This window comes from Protomyctophum bolini (genome assembly GCF_963924005.1).
Source record: "Protomyctophum bolini genome assembly, chromosome: 7".
Taxonomy (NCBI): domain Eukaryota; kingdom Metazoa; phylum Chordata; class Actinopteri; order Myctophiformes; family Myctophidae; genus Protomyctophum; species Protomyctophum bolini.
In genome coordinates, this window is record NC_137868.1 from 23,720,021 (window position 1) to 23,738,763 (window position 18,743).

Sequence of the window (18,743 nt, forward strand, 5' to 3'; positions counted from 1 at the left end):
GATGTGCTATTTTTCAACAGCTAAAGTTTCAAAGAGTGGTTACAGTGGTTAAAAGCTAAGGTCGACACAGATGTGTTCCCGTCCTTAATGGGTGAAACATTTACCAATGAAATGTTATACAAAGCGTGTTTCCATTTGAGTTTGTACTGCTAGTAATTCAGGCATGGGGAGAAGTGACAACTTACTACAGTATGCTGAGGAAAACACGCACAGGACACAATGACATAATGTTAAAAAGGTTTATTTTAACAACTGTCTGATTTTTTATTTTCTTCAGTTTGAAGTCCCAAAAAAGTACAAAATAAAACAAGTACATCAAAGGATTAAAAATCACGTCAATGAAAACGAAGACACATCGTGTTGTTTCTTTATATCAATCCAAGCATTTTTTCCAATATTTATACATACTCACTGGATTAGTCAGACAAACATCAAAACCTCTCAGTAGCTTTTTATCTTTTTTACAATGATCTTTAACTTCTTTTAAACTTCTGTATGACTCTTATTCTTTTTACAAAATACACCAATGCAGGCAGGGGAGGGTGTGAATGCATACATGTAAAATGTGACTATGTTCAACTATATTTTCTTTTCTTTTTTCCTCGCTGTATACTGTATGTACGTATGTAATCAACTGTGTGTGTGTGTGTGTGTGTGTGTGTGTGTGTGTGTGTGTGTGTGTGTGTTCATATACATATCAGTGTGTGTACTGTAGTGAAAGGTTTGTTTGTTTGTGTGTGTGTGTGTGTGTGTGTGTGTGTGTGTGTGTGTGCGTGTGCGCATGTGCGTGCAGGTAAGGGAGATATGGGGCAGAAGAGTGACACCAACAAAGGGGGTGGGGCTGCGAGGCAGGAGCGTGAGTGGAAGGAAAGGGGGTTGCTTGGCAACGGCAGGGAAAGCAGTACAAGTGGCATGAGTACTTTCAGCTGGGATGTTGGTGGTGGACGGTGGTGGTGTTGACGGAGGTCGTTGGTTTTTTGCTGCGGCCTGAGCCGCTTGGTGGCAGTGTTGCCGTGTCGGAGACGTTTGTAGACTTGGTTGGTTTGTTGAGTTGACCAGTTGGATATACAGTATCCGGCAGTGCAGTGAATAGACAGGAGAGGCAGGGCATCTGACTCTCATCGCCGGCACGCCTCGGACGTTGGCCTTGTTGTTGGCGTCGTTGTTTTACATCATGTTGTTCTGCAGTGAATTCACCTCCGAGGAGTTGTCCTCGCCCAGGACCTTGTGGTTTTCATGTTTGGGGGTCAGGGAGTTGTGTATGTTGAGGGAGTCGTCCTCCGTAGGCGGGGTCTTCACGGGGTCCTCCAGCTTGTTCTGGGCATTAGGATCATCCTGGTGGATGTGTGTGTGGGGTGGGGGTGGGGGGGGGGGGGGGAGAACACTGTCAGAGAATCCCTCACCTGGAGAAACCTTCTCCTCATGATAATCACTTTACACCTGGCCTTCCTATTCTGGGCTTGTTATGATAGCAGACCTACACGCTCACACCATGTTATGATAGCAAATCTACAAGCTCACAACATGTTATGATAGCAGATAAGCTCACAACATATAGCAGATCTACATGCTCACAACACGTTAGTATAGCAGATAAGCTCACAACATGTTATGATAGCAGATCTACTGTAAATGCTCACAACATGTTGTTATGACAGCAGATCTACAAGCTCACATGTTCTTATAGAAGATCTGTGCAGATTGGCTATTTTAATTATTTGTCGTACGACAATATAGGGCTTAATAAGATTAAACAGAGTGAAATGCTGCTTTTAATGACACTACTAGCTGTTTCTGAAAAGCATCAGTTCAAGCAAAGTTCACCTTTACTCCACCATAATGAGGCACCACAGATAAACTGTAGTCTGCTAAATGCTTCTGGCAAAGCCAACCCAGGACTATAAATACATTTTGGATAAAACAGGTTTTATGAAAGGATTTTGTTTTGAAATGCTATTTAAACAAACACAGCCCAATAGTGTACAGAAATCTGTTGCAGGAAAAACAATTGAAATATCTCCCAATCTTCCCATTATAACCAACAGTGGTTGGCTGCATTGGAGTGCGGGCTCCGTTGTTATTTCTGCACAATAATCATCATACTTGGATCGTGTATCTTCGCTGTCAGGCAGAAACATTGTATCTCCACTTTTTTTTAATTATAAATATCCTATTTTATATGTAGGACAGCTAAAGTAACTAAAATAGCTGATCTACAGCTCACACAGCATCGCAATGCGACGTGAAGTGAGCTCGTATCTTTTTTTACTTTGAACAATGTATTTAAAAATGTAACCTATGCCCAAAATAGGGACACCAGGTTTAAAGTCTCTCTGTGTGTTCTATAAATATTTAACATTATTTTTCCCCATTTCCCGGAAAGTTTTAGGACATACAAGGTTTTTGCACGACAACGATGATAATTTGGTTGGTTGTGACTGTGAGGACAATAGGGTGAGCTGTATGAGCGAGAACCCCATAACCCACCAACAGGCAACCTGAACCCGACAAACCAGGAGGAAGCACATGCACATTCACATGCAAGACCCCCATCCCCCCACTCTGCCCCCATCCCAACCCTCATAATACATGTCGCTCATACAGCACCCGTCCATCTCCCATTGTAAGAACAAAACAACTACCACACATACTGACCAACCCCAGCATGTTGTTTGTGGAACCACCATCATTATGTACCCAAGCAGTTGCTGGGAAAATAAAAAACAAAGCGTTTAAGAGGAAACTGCTCTTTTATTTCAATTTACCTGAACTTAATTAGCCTATAAGGTCAGGGGAAAAAACAATGACTGCAGAATCTGTTCAACCCAGAGTTTTTCCTGGCCTTTTATCTCCATTAATATTGCATGGCATCATCGACTCTGCTGCGCTGAAGCATCCTGAGGTGCCAGACTTGTCCACAGGCTGACAGGCACACTGGCTAATGCGGGCGCGCACACACACACACACACACACACACACACACACACACACACACACAGACACACGCACATACTGTACATACATAAACATACATGCACACAGACACACAGATACACACACACGCACACACAATCAGACACAACACAGACATACGATATGTCCTAGGCACCCCCCATCTCTCTCTCTCTCACATACTGTACACACACAGTCACACATACACACACACACACACACACACACACACACACACACGCGCGCGCGCGCGCGCACAAAGATCGGCAGTCCAGTCCTCACAGGCATTTTTATTCACACACATGTCTGCACATACATGCAGGCACACGAACAGTCACACACAAACTAGACCCCGAACAGCAGCACTGTGCCATTTACAAACACACATAATTGAATGTTTGATTTTCTCAATGGCACTTTTAAAAGGGGATGTGGGGTGAGAGCATTTACCCATTGGCTGTTGGCCTAGATAGTAACTTCGGGCAGGACGTGCGGATATGTCACTTCCATGGTAACGGGATAGGGGCCTTCTGTCCTCCTGTCAGCGTGAAACTGGAAAACGTTTTACGTTTGTGGGTTTGAGGATTTCATTGTTGTGCATGGTGGGAACAGGAGGTGATGGGGACAGTGTCACAGGGACTTTGGAGTGTGTGTCGTTTTGGGAGGGAGAGCAGGGGCAACAAAGATAAAACAGGGTGTTGATGATGATGATGATGATGATTATGATGGTGGCACATTGACAGTTGCTAACGTCCTTCTTGTGGAGTGATGTTTTATAGTTTGGTTTTGTGTGGCTCTGAGTAAATTAGTGAATGAGTGCAGGCTGGTGTGAGAGTTTCAGAATGTAGCTATCTAGATTTGGCCGTGGCACCATGTCTTCAGATGGTTCCCTACATGTAAATCCACAGAATGTTTGCATTAGTGGTGTTTGTGAATGCCAAATGTTTGTGAATGCAACTCTTGTTTAATATATTTACTATGCTTACACAAATCTGAATATATATTTTTTGAAACATTTCAATAACACAAATCTTCTATGGGGGTCTCTCTGGTACAACATCTTGTCAGATGAGGGTCCAAGGCCAAACCACTGGTTTAGGGCTAGGAAATGTACTCAGACACACTGGTGCAACATTCCTAACTGGACATATTGTGGCATACAACAACCTCGGTTATCTAGATTCATAAATTAAGTGCATACAAGTAAAATCAGTAAGGGATATGCCACTTAGATTTTATTCTATTTTACGGGTCAGTCTTTACATTTTGGAGACTGATGTAATTTCATGATTGGCTGAGGTCAATTCATTTGTAATTTGGTCAGTGTAAGCTGACTCAGTTGATGGAAATTAAATCCTCTCTTCTTAGAAATCATGGACAGTATTAGCCAGTCAAATCTCTGATGTGTTCAGTTTGAGCAGCAGTATTTTGATGGCTACAACTGAACTGGATGGATGTACTTTGAAATGATTGTATGGATGCTGTTTGCATTTCTATCACATGTTCCCTGTGTGTGTGTGTGTGTGTGTGTGTGTGTGTGTGTGTGTGTGTGTGTGTCAGAGAGATGTTCTCTTGTTTCATCCTATCCTCCAGTGGGGTGGTGTTGTATTCATTAGGGCCCCAGTGGATAGCTGCTACATCTGCCTGGATGCATGACCAGGAGCCAGCCAAGGTCATGGTTGTATTAGTACGAGAGAATATCTTTTATGTCATATAATCAATTGTGCATGCATTAAGGTTTTTGTCCCAGTGTTTATAGTTTTGTCCCAGCAGTGTTCGTGTTACTTGCCGTTGAGTGATGGCATTGCACTAACTCCACAGCTGCTTTTTAGTGACAAGTAATGCTTGATTTATACTTTTGCATGTGACAGTAGCAGATCTACAAGCTCACTTTAGATGAAGCAGGAGTGGACCACATTGGATTGGATTGGAGTGTATTATTACACTATTATGTGTATATCCTGGGTTTAAGTGATATTGTGTTAACTCATATTTATTTGACCAAAATCAAATCAAATCATGATATGACTGTCTTAACATGTAATGAGAACCCTTTCTGCCTGAACGCATCACTGGCGATATGGCAGAGCACCTTTAATCATTGTTTAATAACTCTTTAGCTCATTGCTAAAACGTACTGTAGCGGCGAAACCAGCAGTGAAGAAAGTTGATCTACGCACATTTGAATTAATAATAATTGTAATCATATTCAAGACATGGCTCCAGTACTTTCATTTGACCTATCATTAGCAAATTTACATCACAAGCTATGGAGGACAGTGCTCTATCCAGGCTAAATAGTGAGTAACTTCATTCCTAGCTTGTTTTTATCTCACAAGGAAGAGTGTAGACCTATTGAGCAGGACTTCCAGATTGTATGTATGTCCCAATGTATGAAGCTGTAATTTTCATGGCCTGGGAACAGATCTTCCAGCTTTGATTGATGATCCATTGCGTCGAGAAAAGCCCTGATTCTGCATCGATCTGTCTGCAAAGAGCAAGCCGTACTTGCCATTGGATGTATGCATGTACGTGCGTATACGTGCTCCGACAGCCAGGAAAGTAAGATATGCATATATGTTTAGTACATTTTTGTTAAGTGTTGGTATAAAAGTTAATGTCAAGAGGAATATATTATATAATTTGAAATCATATGAACTCACTTTGAATTTCACCATTTGATTTGTATTCAGTGTCGCAGCAACAAGACTCTTGGGGTGGGGCGATGACCTTCAAAGATATGTTCTGGGATGAGGCTACCCTAAAGCTGTCACCCTAGACTGACCATGTTTGAGGAAGTGAAGTAAAGGTATGGACTGGTCCGTTGAGTTGAGACTGGGTGATTGACAGGGTCACAGTACAATGAGAGAGCCGTTTGGGAAGGTGAGGGGCAGAACCATTTTAGGGGGAGTGGTCTTACCTCACAGTCAGGCTCCTCTTTGGTCTTACATTCCCAGGTGTATCTGCTCATGGTTTTCTGAGGGGAGGGGGGCAGAGGGTTATACTCCTCAAAGGTTATTTTACATTAGTTAGAAAGACAGAGCGTGAGGGACAGAAAGTAAGAAAGAAAGAAAGAGAGAGAGAGAGAGAGAGAGAGAGAGAGAGAGAGAGAGAGAGAGAGAGAAACACTAAAATTAGCGAAAGAGAGTGAACAAAAGATTAGATGAGAAACACAGAAAGAAGTTAGAGGAGAGAGAGAGAGAGAGAGAGAGAGAGAGAGAGAGAGAGAGAGAGAGAGACAGATAGTGGAGTAAGAGAGACAGAAAGATAGAAACCAGGGAGTAACCAGCAACTTCCTGGCAGGTGACAGGTGATATGTCCAGTTCTGTACAGTCTTTGGGAGCTAGACAGTACCATATAAGGACTCTTTGGCCTTTGGCCATTACTGGTTTTAATATTTATTCTTTCTTTCTTCAGCTTCTTGGTCACATTGACACAAGTACGGTGAGCTGTTAGTTCACAACGTTGAAGGGTTGGGGTACATGGTAACTGGTTATTTGATATATTAGTTGACGTATTTTGTGCTTGTTTGATAAACCAGTAAGTTGGTGTGGTTGTGTTTGGAGGAGCCTGGTGAGTTTTGTTTAGTGCCGTTAGAAACCTGGGTCAAATAATATCACAAAATTTGTCTTAGCATTAGTTTTAATCTACAAAGAGAACCAGATGGAGATGGGCTTAAAGCATCAGGTCATTTTTGTGCTGTCATTTAAGCTAAGTTACACTTTCTACTGTGCAGAAATTTGTCCGCTGTATTCTGCATCTTTCCTAACTCTTTGGAGTGGCGAGCAACCACTGAACACCAACATCAGCTCTATAAGGCCAATGCGTGGGAGCACCTGTAGAAAACCCATGTGAACATGAGAAGATCATTCAAACTCCACAGAGAGGCCCTGGTCGGGTTTGAACCCAGAACCCTATTGAGGAAACAGGGCTATAAGCACTGAATCACTATGCCACCCAGCCCACCTGGCAAGCCCCACCATCTGGAGTGTTTTTGCAAATACTATTTGATCCAGGCCTATATAGAGTGGGTCATACAGACATTTGTTGTAATGTTTAGCTGGGACATTGAGGTTCAGATGTAGTTAGGAAATGGAAATGGATGGTGGTTATAAAATGTAAAACTACAGCAAATTTTCACTCTCACTCATAAACGGCATTTAGTTGTGGTGGTCTACAGCGTTGCTAAATGAGTTTGAGGCAGCTTGATGTTTAGTGACTGACTACTGATAACAAGTTTGAGTAAATAAAATTAGAAAATAAAGCAGAAAGTTAAAATTACCAAAACTACTGATGGAGTTGTTAGAAAGTGGTACCACAAGTTAACATGGCTAAATCACACAATAAATCCAACCTCAGTTGTAGCACGCATGCTGCTACAACATATGAGTTAACACTACTAGCTATAGCTACCCATGCTTCCGTATAGCGAGCCACCGGTAAGCTCTGCTGCCACCTTCAGGCAGCAGCGTTGCATCTCAGATGTTTATCCTGATTGGATAACCCCTCCCAGCACATCTTACCTTGTTGTAACGCCCATTCTGGACACAAAGCAACCCGCCCCAAACTTCCCCACCCATGTCAGGATAAACGAGTGAAGCGCCCATTCAGGTACATACATAGAAGCAGAGAGTGGCTGACATAACCACTCGGAGGCACATGTTAGCGATAGAGCAGGCATGCCATGACATACCAATGCAAGGGGTGATCAGAGGGACAGCAGGTTAGGAAAGATAGGGGCAGGGAGGGGTCATAAGGAGGGGCTAGGGAGCTTTCTCTGGACATGGTCAGGTCTGATCCAGGGCCTCTAGTTTGCCACAGGCCCACACTGTAACATAATGTCTTCTACTAGTGGCCATCTTTATCAACGATGACTCCTGTGTCTTTTGTCGTTTTGTGTGTGTGTGTGTGTGTGTGTGCGCGTGCATGAGTATGCGTTTGTTTGAGTGTATATGGTCGTGTATAGGTGTGTTTGTGAGTGAGTATAATGTTATGCGTCTGTTGTCACCTTCATGTAGGATCAATATGGAATAAATCAGTAAAGGTTAATCAATAAACCACATGAAATGATGAGATTCTAAAGCTGCTGTGTCGCCATGGTAACAGGCAGTACGTGCTCACTCAACAGAACATGTGTGAATAACTGTGCACATATGTACATGTGCATGTGTTCAGAGATAACTGAACACTCAGGATTTTACTGTCTAGTATATTTACTATTTTTTTTAACATTTATTCCACGATTTTGCAACCCAGTGTCAATTAGTGTTACTAATGTAATCCAGGGCGCTACACTTTCTCTGCCAACCTGGGGGGAGCAGCGGACTGACTTCATGCTTCCTTCTATGCATGAGGAGTCCAAGCTGCTTCTTTTCACCTGACAGGGGGAGTTTCCCCGACCTGTTATTCTGACCTGTGTAGTGTATTTAATGACTACATTGAGGGCCTGTTACTCATGGTTGCGTGTTGCTTTACAACACGTCTCAGACCTTTATCCTCCCAGCTTCAGACCTGACAGACAGATCGAGAGAGAGCTCCCCTCCTCGCTCTATGCTCCCCCTCCCTTTGCATTCACACCCCTGGAGAGAGGGAACACTCATGCCCATGCGGAAGTAGGGGAAAAAAAGGTGGAAATAGGGGTGAGAGAGAACCACGTTACCTGACAGATAATGTTATCATAGTAAGCCAAAGCACGGGCATGGGGGACGTTAGGAGGAGTGTCGCACAGTTTCCTTACATTTGGATGGGAGCCCTCAGCGATGGTGGACAGCGAGAAATTATCATTGTGTGCCTCCGATGTTGGTCGGTACTTACTGCTGGGAGCCGATGGACGGGGTGGGGGAGGGGGGTGGGAGAGAGAAGAAGGATGTTGGCAGATAGAAAGAGAGAGGATGAGGAGTTGGTCACATGGGAAGACAGAAGAGAAGAGATGAGGTGCAGAGAGAGGATGGGAGAGAGGGCGGCGGTTTGATAGAGAGAAATGGCGAACATTCAGAGGCAGAAGAAGGGAAGGCGTTCCGCAATAGGAGGAAAGAAAGGGAGCGAGGGTGGTGTGGCGTTTTGGAGAGGAGGGAGCAGGGAGGGAGGGGACGAGATAGAAAAAGAGGGAGAGATAAGAGAAAGGACACAAGAAAATAGGTCGGGATCAGATGCAGAGAGCAAGAAGAGGTGGAGAATGGGAGGGATGAAAGGGACGGAAGGGGGACACACACGAAAAGGAGGTTGGGAGAGAGGGTGACATTGGCAGGGAACAAAAGGAGGTTCCATCAGGTAAAGATAAAAAGGGAAAACCACCAACACCGAGATCAAAGGATGAACAAGTGAATGACGAGGGGAAAAGAGAGGAGGTAGGGTGTAGTAATGGAGTGAGAAAGAGAGACACAATGGGATGATGTAATGGGCCAAAAGAAGAGAGGTTGGAGGAATCAGAGCGGAAGAGAAGACACATTTTTAGGAAAAGATCACATCATCAGGAAAAATAAAGGAACAAAAGAAGATGAGAAGAAAAGGATTTTCGGGGAGAAAAAAAGGGGGGAGAGGGGAGAAAAAGCAAGACAACAGTGTTAGTTAGATGCCAAGTGTATGTCTGTCTTCTGTTTGTGAAGCAGCAAACAGACAAAACAGTCACATACTGTATAGAAAACCCAGTGTTATTTAGCAGCACATTTTTCACACGCAGGATTGTATTGTGCAAAAACATATTATCTGTGATGCAACAAAACTATAACGGTGAAACAAAAACAACTAGTTCTAATTAACCCATGAATGTGACGTGATGGACATGGATTCTGATTCAACCCCACAAACACATTCATTTGACTATATGTTTAATCTACTCTAGCATTTGAATTGCTGTGTCTAACACTGAACCAAATGATATCAAGACAGACTTGAATCTCGCGCACACACACGCACACACACACACGCACGCACACAGCACAACTAAACAAATGCATAAACATAACAGATACATTTGCTGTTTTTATCTCGACACGCAATGCAGACCATGGGATCTCCACTTGGGTTTGAATGTCTTCCTTTCTTCTCCCTCTCAAAGGGACATAAAGTTCATCCTGAGAACCAACAGAAACAGCAAGATGTCTCAGCTTCCCTTTCCCACCTCCTCCCTTCATTTATTTTTCCAATGACACCTATTCCTCCAACCGACTCTTTTTTATCACCCTCAATCTTCATTATACTTAACCTTTCTATCTAATATTGAATTCTGAAGAAAGAAAAGAGAAAGAAAAGGTTTGCATGCCCCCGTGTGTGTGTGTGTGTGTGTGTGTGTATCTCTTTCTCTCTCTCTCTCTCTCTCTCCACTTCTCCAGCAGTTTGAAACACCAACCACTCTCTCTGGCGGCTCGCCTCCTCTCCCTCCTCTCTCTTTCTCTTCCCCACCACATTGCCGCTTTTATTCAAGAGCCTAAACATCTGTTCATCCACAGTAAAATCCAGTGTCAATATAACTGAGAGTGTAAACAACAGGCTCCCTTTTTTAAACTAACAATGTGGATTATATTTCCACTGTTAATATCCCCCTAATTGTCTTTGATGCAGAGCGTCAACCCCCACCCACCCCTCCATCTTTAGAATGTGGATGTAAAAGGTGTATCCATTCTTCACTCATCATTGTTCATTTAACTCTCAGATTTACAAATGGATAAATGAATACTGTGTATCTCCGTCTTCAGTGTGTGGGTTGGATAAGGATGCAGACCTTGAGCTTGACTGCGGCAGAAACATGCTGTGCAATTATCCCCAGCAGATGGGGGAGTGGGTGTCTCATGTATTCATGAAGCCTCGTCAGCAGCAGTGTCTCACATGCACGCGTGCACACTCTCGGTCTCTCGCGCGCACGCATGCTCATTCTTCCACACGTCGCCTCACTCGCATGCTCATGCGAGTGCATGCTCATTCCTCTGTGTGTCATGCCGAGTTTTTCTGTTCTTGCACTCGCTCTCCAACTCCCTCTCTCTCTTTTACTTGTTCTTTCCACTCTCCCTCTCCTCTGTTTCATCCCCCTGCCCTCTTTTTCACTCCTCTTATCTGTGGCCCTGCCTTCCCTCCTCCATCTCTTCTCTTCCCCTTTTTTGGACGACGACTCGATGAGGCGGCGTTGTCTTTGGTCACACTGCATCATGTCAGAGTGCACACACATACGCACGCATGCACATGAGATTCATGCTTGTGCACAAATCACGGATATATAAATGCATTCATGCATGCACACAGTCGCACACGTGGATGCCGACACACACACACACACACACACACACACACACACACACACACACACACACACACACACACACACACACACAGGTATATGCATGCATGCACACACGCATACACACATACACCCCTCAGGTCGAACAGCTGTATGTAGGTCAACTCCGCCTCCTTTGACTTGTCTCTCTCTCCCTCTCTCTGTCCCTCGCTCTCTGTACACCCCCCCATGTACCCCCCCACCCCCACTCCCAGATCAGACTGGCCTACTTTCAGTCTGAGCTAGCGCACGAATGACATCATCCTTTTTTCAGCTCGCTGGTCACAGTGACTGCACCACTTTCTGTGTTTCTACTTCTTCTCCTCCTCTTGATCATCATCATCAATTCAACATGAACATGGACTTGGCCATCATGGCTGGTACAATGGCCTTCGTCCTCAAGCTAAAAATAGGACCTGTAGCGTGGGATCTAAGTGTTGAGGATTTGGTCCGCATTTGCATTCCCACTCACGTCCACCGCACTCATCCATGACTGCCCTGTTGCTAGGCAAAGCGTTGGCGCGCTGGCTGGCTGGCGGAGACGCCCGCTCGCACACCGGCATCGCTGGCGAAGCAAAGCCCTCTTTTCATTCTGCGTTCTGTCCCACTCTCCCTTTCTCTTTCAATGTATACATGTATACATCTAAACCCCCTCCCCCTTTCCTTCCCTTCATCTCCTTCTCTCTCTCTCATCTATCTCATCATCTGGTTGTCTGCCCGGCCGCATGCTATCAGCTCTCTGTCACCCTCCCCTATGCCTCCTCTACTGCATTCCTTCATTGTCTCCGATCCCTCTTTCAATTCCTTCCTCCTTTTATTTGAGCCATCCGATTCCCCCTCCCATCTTTGTCTGTCTTTCCTCTCTGTCTCCTCTCCTCTTTTTGTCACCCATCCCCCTTCTGCAGCCCCTCTGTCTGTCTGTCTGTCCTCTACACACTTTGCTCCTCTCCTCTCCTCTTTGCGCTCCCTCCATCTTTGCAGCTATGTTCACAGATTTAAATGCGGTATTTGGTAACTTTATTTATTCAGTTTATTTTTATATGCCACAATGCTAAGGAACCAAAACGAAAAAAGGATTTTAATCCTGTGTACTCATACCGTGTAATAATAAGACAAATAATAATGATGAAAATCTTGAATTGTACATCTCTTAGTGTGGCACAAGAGCCCAATGTTTTTACTCTTAGTAATGCCACAAATGTGCCTTTTTGCAACACTGGTGATGTGACATCCATTAGATGGAATTAAATATACAACATATACAACATCAGCAATTACATTTAATTACTTACGTCTTGTGGCATTGTGCACAAAGATTCCTGGGATGTAAAGCTGCCAAGCGTAGGTACACTCTAACTGAGAGATCGCAAGTCAACTAAATGCAGAATATGTGAAAAGTGGCTACTATTTCAAAGCATAATCCTCCGTAGAGCAGAACCAAAGCCTCTTCTCCTCCCCTGTGTAGAACACCTGGCTGTTTTTAACTCAGGCTATCCTTCTTCTGTGTTTGCCAGTCATAATATCAGTCTTAAGCTTTCCATGTTTGTGTTACGATTATCTATTCACCAGTTTCACAATAGATGTCTACGCTACCTGTTCTGATTCTTTTGTCTCAACCCATGTCCTCTCAAATCTGAATAGATCGATTTCAGCCTTGTCGTGATCATTGGTTTCTAAGCTTGTTCATTCCCCACCTCATTGACTCGTTGTTACCATCACACTGACTTGAAATGCCTCTCTGACTTAATTAAACTGATTTAAAACTTGAATCTGACATTGTTACTTCCTCTTAAACCCCAGGGGGGTCCAGGGGGTTAAATCAAAAACATCGGAGTTGGAACCTGAGACCAATTGGGTCTCCATTTACCCGCTGAGAGCTGTTCATGGTGGACAGACTCTGGCGGGGGCAATGGGCCTCGATAACCTTGATCATCAAAAACAAAGGTGTTTTCAGCTTCTGTTTTTGATGAGTCCGATGTTAATTTTGTTCTTTAGCTTTATCGTGAATACTGAACCGAGGTTATCATCTAGTTATGAATATTGTGAATCACATGTGGGAGGCCCGCCCCTCACCTCCGCTTCCGCAGCTTGTTGTTCTCCGTCTTGAGCACGTGGAGCTTCTTGGCAAAGCAGACAATGATCATGAAGAGCAGGAGGACTACCAAGGCGGAGGCCCCCACGGCCAGACACATCACCTGAAACTCAGTCACCACAGACTCACAGCGAGCCCCCTTATGCCAGATGTAGTCCTGGACATTACACCTGCAGAGAGATGCAGAGACATAGGTTTAAATAGGGAGAAAGCAACAAGAGGACACAGTGGTGAAAAAGGTACTCATTTACTTCAATAAAAGTATCTATACTGCAGTGTAGAAATACTGTAGAAATATGTAGTAAAACTCCAGAATTCTAAATTTACTTGAGTAAAAGTACAAAAGTATTGGTATCAAAATGTACATTTTATTTTGTAAGTACCTAAATCTAATGTATAAAATGCATAGAAATATTTTTGAAAACAGCTGATCTACAAGCTCGACGATTTTCAAATGGCCGAAATGAATTACTGTATAAGCAAAATCTACAAAGTAACTAGTAACTAAAGTATTAAAATAATTGTAAAGTAGTACAGTAAAGGTACTGACATTTGGAAATACTCCAGTAAAGTAAAAAAATACCTCAATATTGTAAGTACAGCACTTGAGTAAATGTATTTATTAACTTTACACCACTAAAAGAGGATACTCTGACGTCATACTTATGGGTTTTTCCAACGTAAGAGCAAAATGGCCACCGTGTTAATATGGCCAGTAAGGTTGAATGCTTACAAAGTTGAGATTAATAGAGAAGAGACAGACAGTGTGTAGAACAGAAGACCAGAGAATAGCAGGGCAGAAGAAAACAAGAAAGGAAGAGGATGAACAGTGCAAGGTGTTGGTAATGAAATAGGGAATTGGGGGGCATAAGAAGATGACTGGTCAGTAGTTGGATGAGAAAGCAGGAGAAGAGGGGAATCTATTGTCAGGGTATTAACTAACAGACTACGAGCAGGCTTTCAACACGGCTTTATTCAAAATGGGATAATGTGACCAATCTGTCTGTCACAAAATTGGAATAAAATATATAGAGCTGGAGGCACAATTAGAAACACCCTCGTTGGAATACGCTTTGCATTAGTGCACAGACTTGTACCAAAACAACATACAAAACACTTCCATATTTATCCTTTCGTACACAACAAAGATTTGTATAATACAACAGACCAACAGATGCATGCATACTGTATAAACAAACACGCATACTACACAAAAGCTTGTACATGCATGTGCAAACAGCCTAACACTGCACTTCCACCGCCATCTGAGCCCCACACACGCTCTGTTCCCAGTTGGCAGAGTATGGTGTCTGCCTGGGGACAAAAACGACAGAGGCAGATGGCTTTGTCTATAGACTATCTGGGGTGTAAATTGTCAAATCTATTTGACCGCTTAACAAGACTGCCATGCTATTAGGCAAAATCGGCCCCTTTGTTTTGCATTACCACAATAACATCAAGACCCGTCTAACTGAACTGAGGATCCGGCCAGGTTAAAAGGTTTGGGGAATGGGGATAAAGCAAGAGAGGTGGGGTTGAGATGTTTGGTGGCTGAAGATGGACCTGCGAAGAAGAATAAGGCCAAGAGGAGGTTTATGAATGCTGTGAAAGTAGTTTATAAACGCGTGCAATGCATGTGGTTTCTTTTGTTCTGTATGAGCCGAATACTGATGCCTAATGTGGCGGAGAAACAGAGAGTAGAAGATACACAAGAGGACTTTAATTAATGCCCTTACTCTCCAAGAGAGAGGTGCATTTATATGGCAATGTTTATATAAGTCACAGCTGGAAGGAGAGCATGCACGAACGCACACACACACACACACACACACACACACACACACACACACACACACACACACACACAGAAGAGCAAAGAGAATGATACATGGAAGAAGAGGGTATGGACAGGCAGGTTGCCATGGCGACACGGCTGAGCTGCATGAACAAGAAGCAGATGCAGGTCCTGACAACACACATACATACACACACACACACACACACACACACACACACGGTCGTCCACCCAAAGACATGTTCATGCATGTCCTCTCTCTCTCTCTCTCTCTATATATATATATATATATATATATATATATATATATATATATTGTATACAGTATAGAAAACTTTATTTCCTGCCTTTCTCTTGCTGCCTGTGCTTGTACCCTGACCCTGACTTTTTGGGTAAAATACAACAGCAGTCTCCTGATGAGCAGGACATATATTTTAGTTGAGTTCTCTGTGACAGAACAAAGCAGAGTGTTGGTAGGATTTAACTTGCTTGACATGAAAGCAGTTCTTGGACCGGTGTTCATGATTCACGATCAATTAACGTTCCGGAATGTTTTTCTTTTTTTTCTCCACATCCTGTACAGCAGGGCATCATTGTTTAAATTGTATTTTTTTTTCTCCTGTCAAAGTATGATAAATAATAAATAATATTGTAAAACCAGTGATTGATATACAGTACATTAATCTGACTTGGTGCGCAGGTTGCATACTGCACAGGGCTAAAGTATCATCTCCCAACACTGGCCAGATTATTTGTTGCTGTTCTAATGACTCCTGCAGGTTGATTGGGACACCTGTCTATAAGGAAGTGGAATTGGATGGGATAGTCATAGTGTGTAGCTGCCGTTTCCACGTGTATCGGAGGAGACATGTGGTTGTCTACACCCTCGCCAGGCCATTGGAGGAGACATGTGGTTGTCTACACCCTCGCCAGGCAACAGTCCAGGGTTAACAGCAAGAGGGATTTGCACTCGATCTCCCAATAACACTTCTCGTGACTCCCACAGTCCTCCCCACAGCATCGTACCACAGAACTTCTTCTCCCTAAGCCGTCATTATCTCCATCACTGTGGCTCACCACAGCCTTCTATAAAGACTCCCTCTAACCCATCGGGCACACGACAGAGGGAGGGCTGATGAACAAATCCTCTCAACATTTACCTGATTAGACTGGGGCAGGACAGCCAGACACATAGCCTGACACAGAAATGGGTCCTGGACTGCCTATGAGGAGGGGAAGTGTCCTCCTAAGGTGCTCCTTAGGAGGGGTATCCCATGTTGCATTTGATGCAACATGGGATGAGCGTAGCTCATTAAGCTACGCTGGGTTTGGGAAGGAGAAACAGCCGTGGTCATTTGTTGCAAAGGATGATATAGGAGTCAGACAACTGGGCGGTGGGAGGTACTTGGGACTTTCATGGTCATGGAACAGATTTTCATGGAACAATTATGTATGTCCCATAAAATTGTATCATTAGCTCAAAAAACATCTTCATGCATTTGTTCATTGAACTGTGTACTGGCTGCATGCTTTCAGTAATAGGTGGTCTCTTGCTGTTACACACAAGCCTGATTTCACAGCCTTGTTGTTGTTGTGTTCATTGAGAACACATGTGACATATGTTCATCAGCTGGCAGACAGGCAGGGGAAATATAGATAGATTGGGAAAAAGTTGGAGATTTGTGTTCGGGTGGGAAAAAAGGAGACAGACAGAATTGGACAAATAATTTACACATTTCTCCCTTTGACATGACTTGTTAGGAATGTTATATATCTTGATTCTTGAATGAATTATGAATTAAAGTAAAATATACTATCACTATACCAGGAATGTGAGGTGACTTAGGTGGTTTGACCTTGTTGCCCTTTACTGCTACACTTACATTTTCTCCAGAGATCGATAACGTTTTAATTCTTATATTATCTTAATATAATCTTAGCCATTTGGCCTATTTTGCTGTTGTGTATGTGTTGTGGATTTCTATGGTCATTGTAGATGTTACATACCTTAACTGTTGTAACCCTACAACTCATTAGACATTACATTTACTTGTGTGTACAGCAAGCATATTTTTCCATTCCCATGTTAATAGGGGTATAAAATATACCTCTAACATACATTGAGAACAGATAAAAAAAGAACAGAAAACGGATGAAATGTTTTTCAATCACAAAGCTTATGTGAACTTAACTTTGTGATCTTATCTTCACATAACGCACACTGGCACAGGAGCAACTCTGGATAGTTAGGGGTGTCTGACATTTATTTTAATATACCATTGATTGTAGCGCTAACAGGATTGCACGAGGATGGCAGCGCCCCAAGCAAATTAGCTGTACCCCCGGGAGTGCTTAGAATCTAAGCACTCAGATCCATTCTGAACATCTTAGCCTTAGATGTTCAGAATGGATCTATAGATGCAATCTCCATTCTCCACCAAAACCTATTAACATCAGACTCCCTGGAGTGTATTTCATATAATAATAATGGCACAACCCCCAAGCCAATGATGTGTCACACAGATGTGGCCCAGGTATTAGTCATCTACAAACACAGAGATGTGATGTCGGCAGTGTTGGGGAGTATTAAGCTACATGTAGCTGAGCTACGTAGCTTAGCTACATTTTGCTGTAGCTTGTGGTAGCTTAGCTACATTCATATTGGTGTACCTCGTCAAGTAGCTCAGCTACTTTTTGGGTAATTTTTGGTAGCTTAGCTACTCAAGTTACAAGCTACAATTTTGGGCAATAACATGAAATAAATATATTCATTTTGACCATTGGTTGCTGTGTTAATGCTTGTACTAGAACAACCCCCCCACTAGAACACCACAAGTTCAACAGGTGGTGTCCCATCCAGTGCCGCATGTGAGCGGCTTTTCAGTGTTGGCAAGGACATTTTCAGTGCCAAACGCAACCGCTTATCCGATAAGAACTTTGAGAGACTGCTCATGTGTCGCGTCAACAAACGGTTCTGCCCTGGCATATAAAAAAATATAGGCCCAACTTTCTTTTACAGTTAAGTTACAGTTTAGGTTGTGTTAAGTAAGATTTATTTATAGGTGTGGCTATCAAGAGACCTTTATTATTATTTTCACAGTTAAGATGTGTTAACATTGACGATCAAATGCCATTTAAACACACAGTATCCTCAACAGATCCTCTTTTATTTGTGTGACTGTAAAGACTATGCCCGTTTTAATAACATTCTCAACAATTGGTTTGTTTTATCCTTTCTTTAATGGGGGAAAATCTGTCTAGAACAGGGGTCTTCAAATGTTGACGATCAAATGTCATCATGTAACAGTTGTTTAGTTATAATGTAGGTGTAGTTCTCATTATACAAGGGTCTCTTTTTTTACAGTTAAGATGTGTTAACATTGACGATTAAATGCCATGTATAACACACAGTATCCTCAACAGATCCTCTTTTATTTGTGTAAGTCTCTAAGTCTTTTTTATTTTTTTTATTTTTTTTAATAAAACTGTTGAGAGGCATATTTCAGCTGGCATCGTGGCATGTGACTTTTTTGTAGGATATTATATTTTGTTTCATATGCACCGCATGTACATTCTCAATTTAACGCTGAAAAATATAAAGTAGCTGAGCTACTTTTTCCATGTAGCTGTAGCTT

The 18,743-nt window shown here is 42.9% G+C and overlaps 1 protein-coding gene across 9 annotated transcripts in view; it reads right to left on the reverse strand.

The window, feature by feature from the left end:
• Window positions 1-225: 225 nt before the first annotated feature.
• The window catches only part of cspg5a (chondroitin sulfate proteoglycan 5a), a 35,769-nt gene continuing 17,251 nt past the window's right edge, over window positions 226-18,743 (reverse strand). The window contains exons 3-7 of one of the 9 annotated variants that reach the window (XM_080768576.1): window positions 13,295-13,483; window positions 8,690-8,768; window positions 5,873-5,929; window positions 2,656-2,708; window positions 226-1,335 (exon numbers count right to left, since the gene is read on the reverse strand). In XM_080768576.1, coding sequence (XP_080624702.1) covers window positions 1,296-1,335; window positions 2,656-2,708; window positions 5,873-5,929; window positions 8,690-8,768; window positions 13,295-13,483 — 418 coding nt within the window. In that variant the 3' untranslated portion in view covers window positions 226-1,295. Of the gene's footprint in view, window positions 1,336-2,655; window positions 2,709-5,872; window positions 5,930-8,611; window positions 8,769-13,294; window positions 13,484-18,743 lie in introns of all 9 variants that reach the window. The other 8 variants (XM_080768572.1, XM_080768573.1, XM_080768570.1 and 5 more) reach the window with 8 other exon arrangements.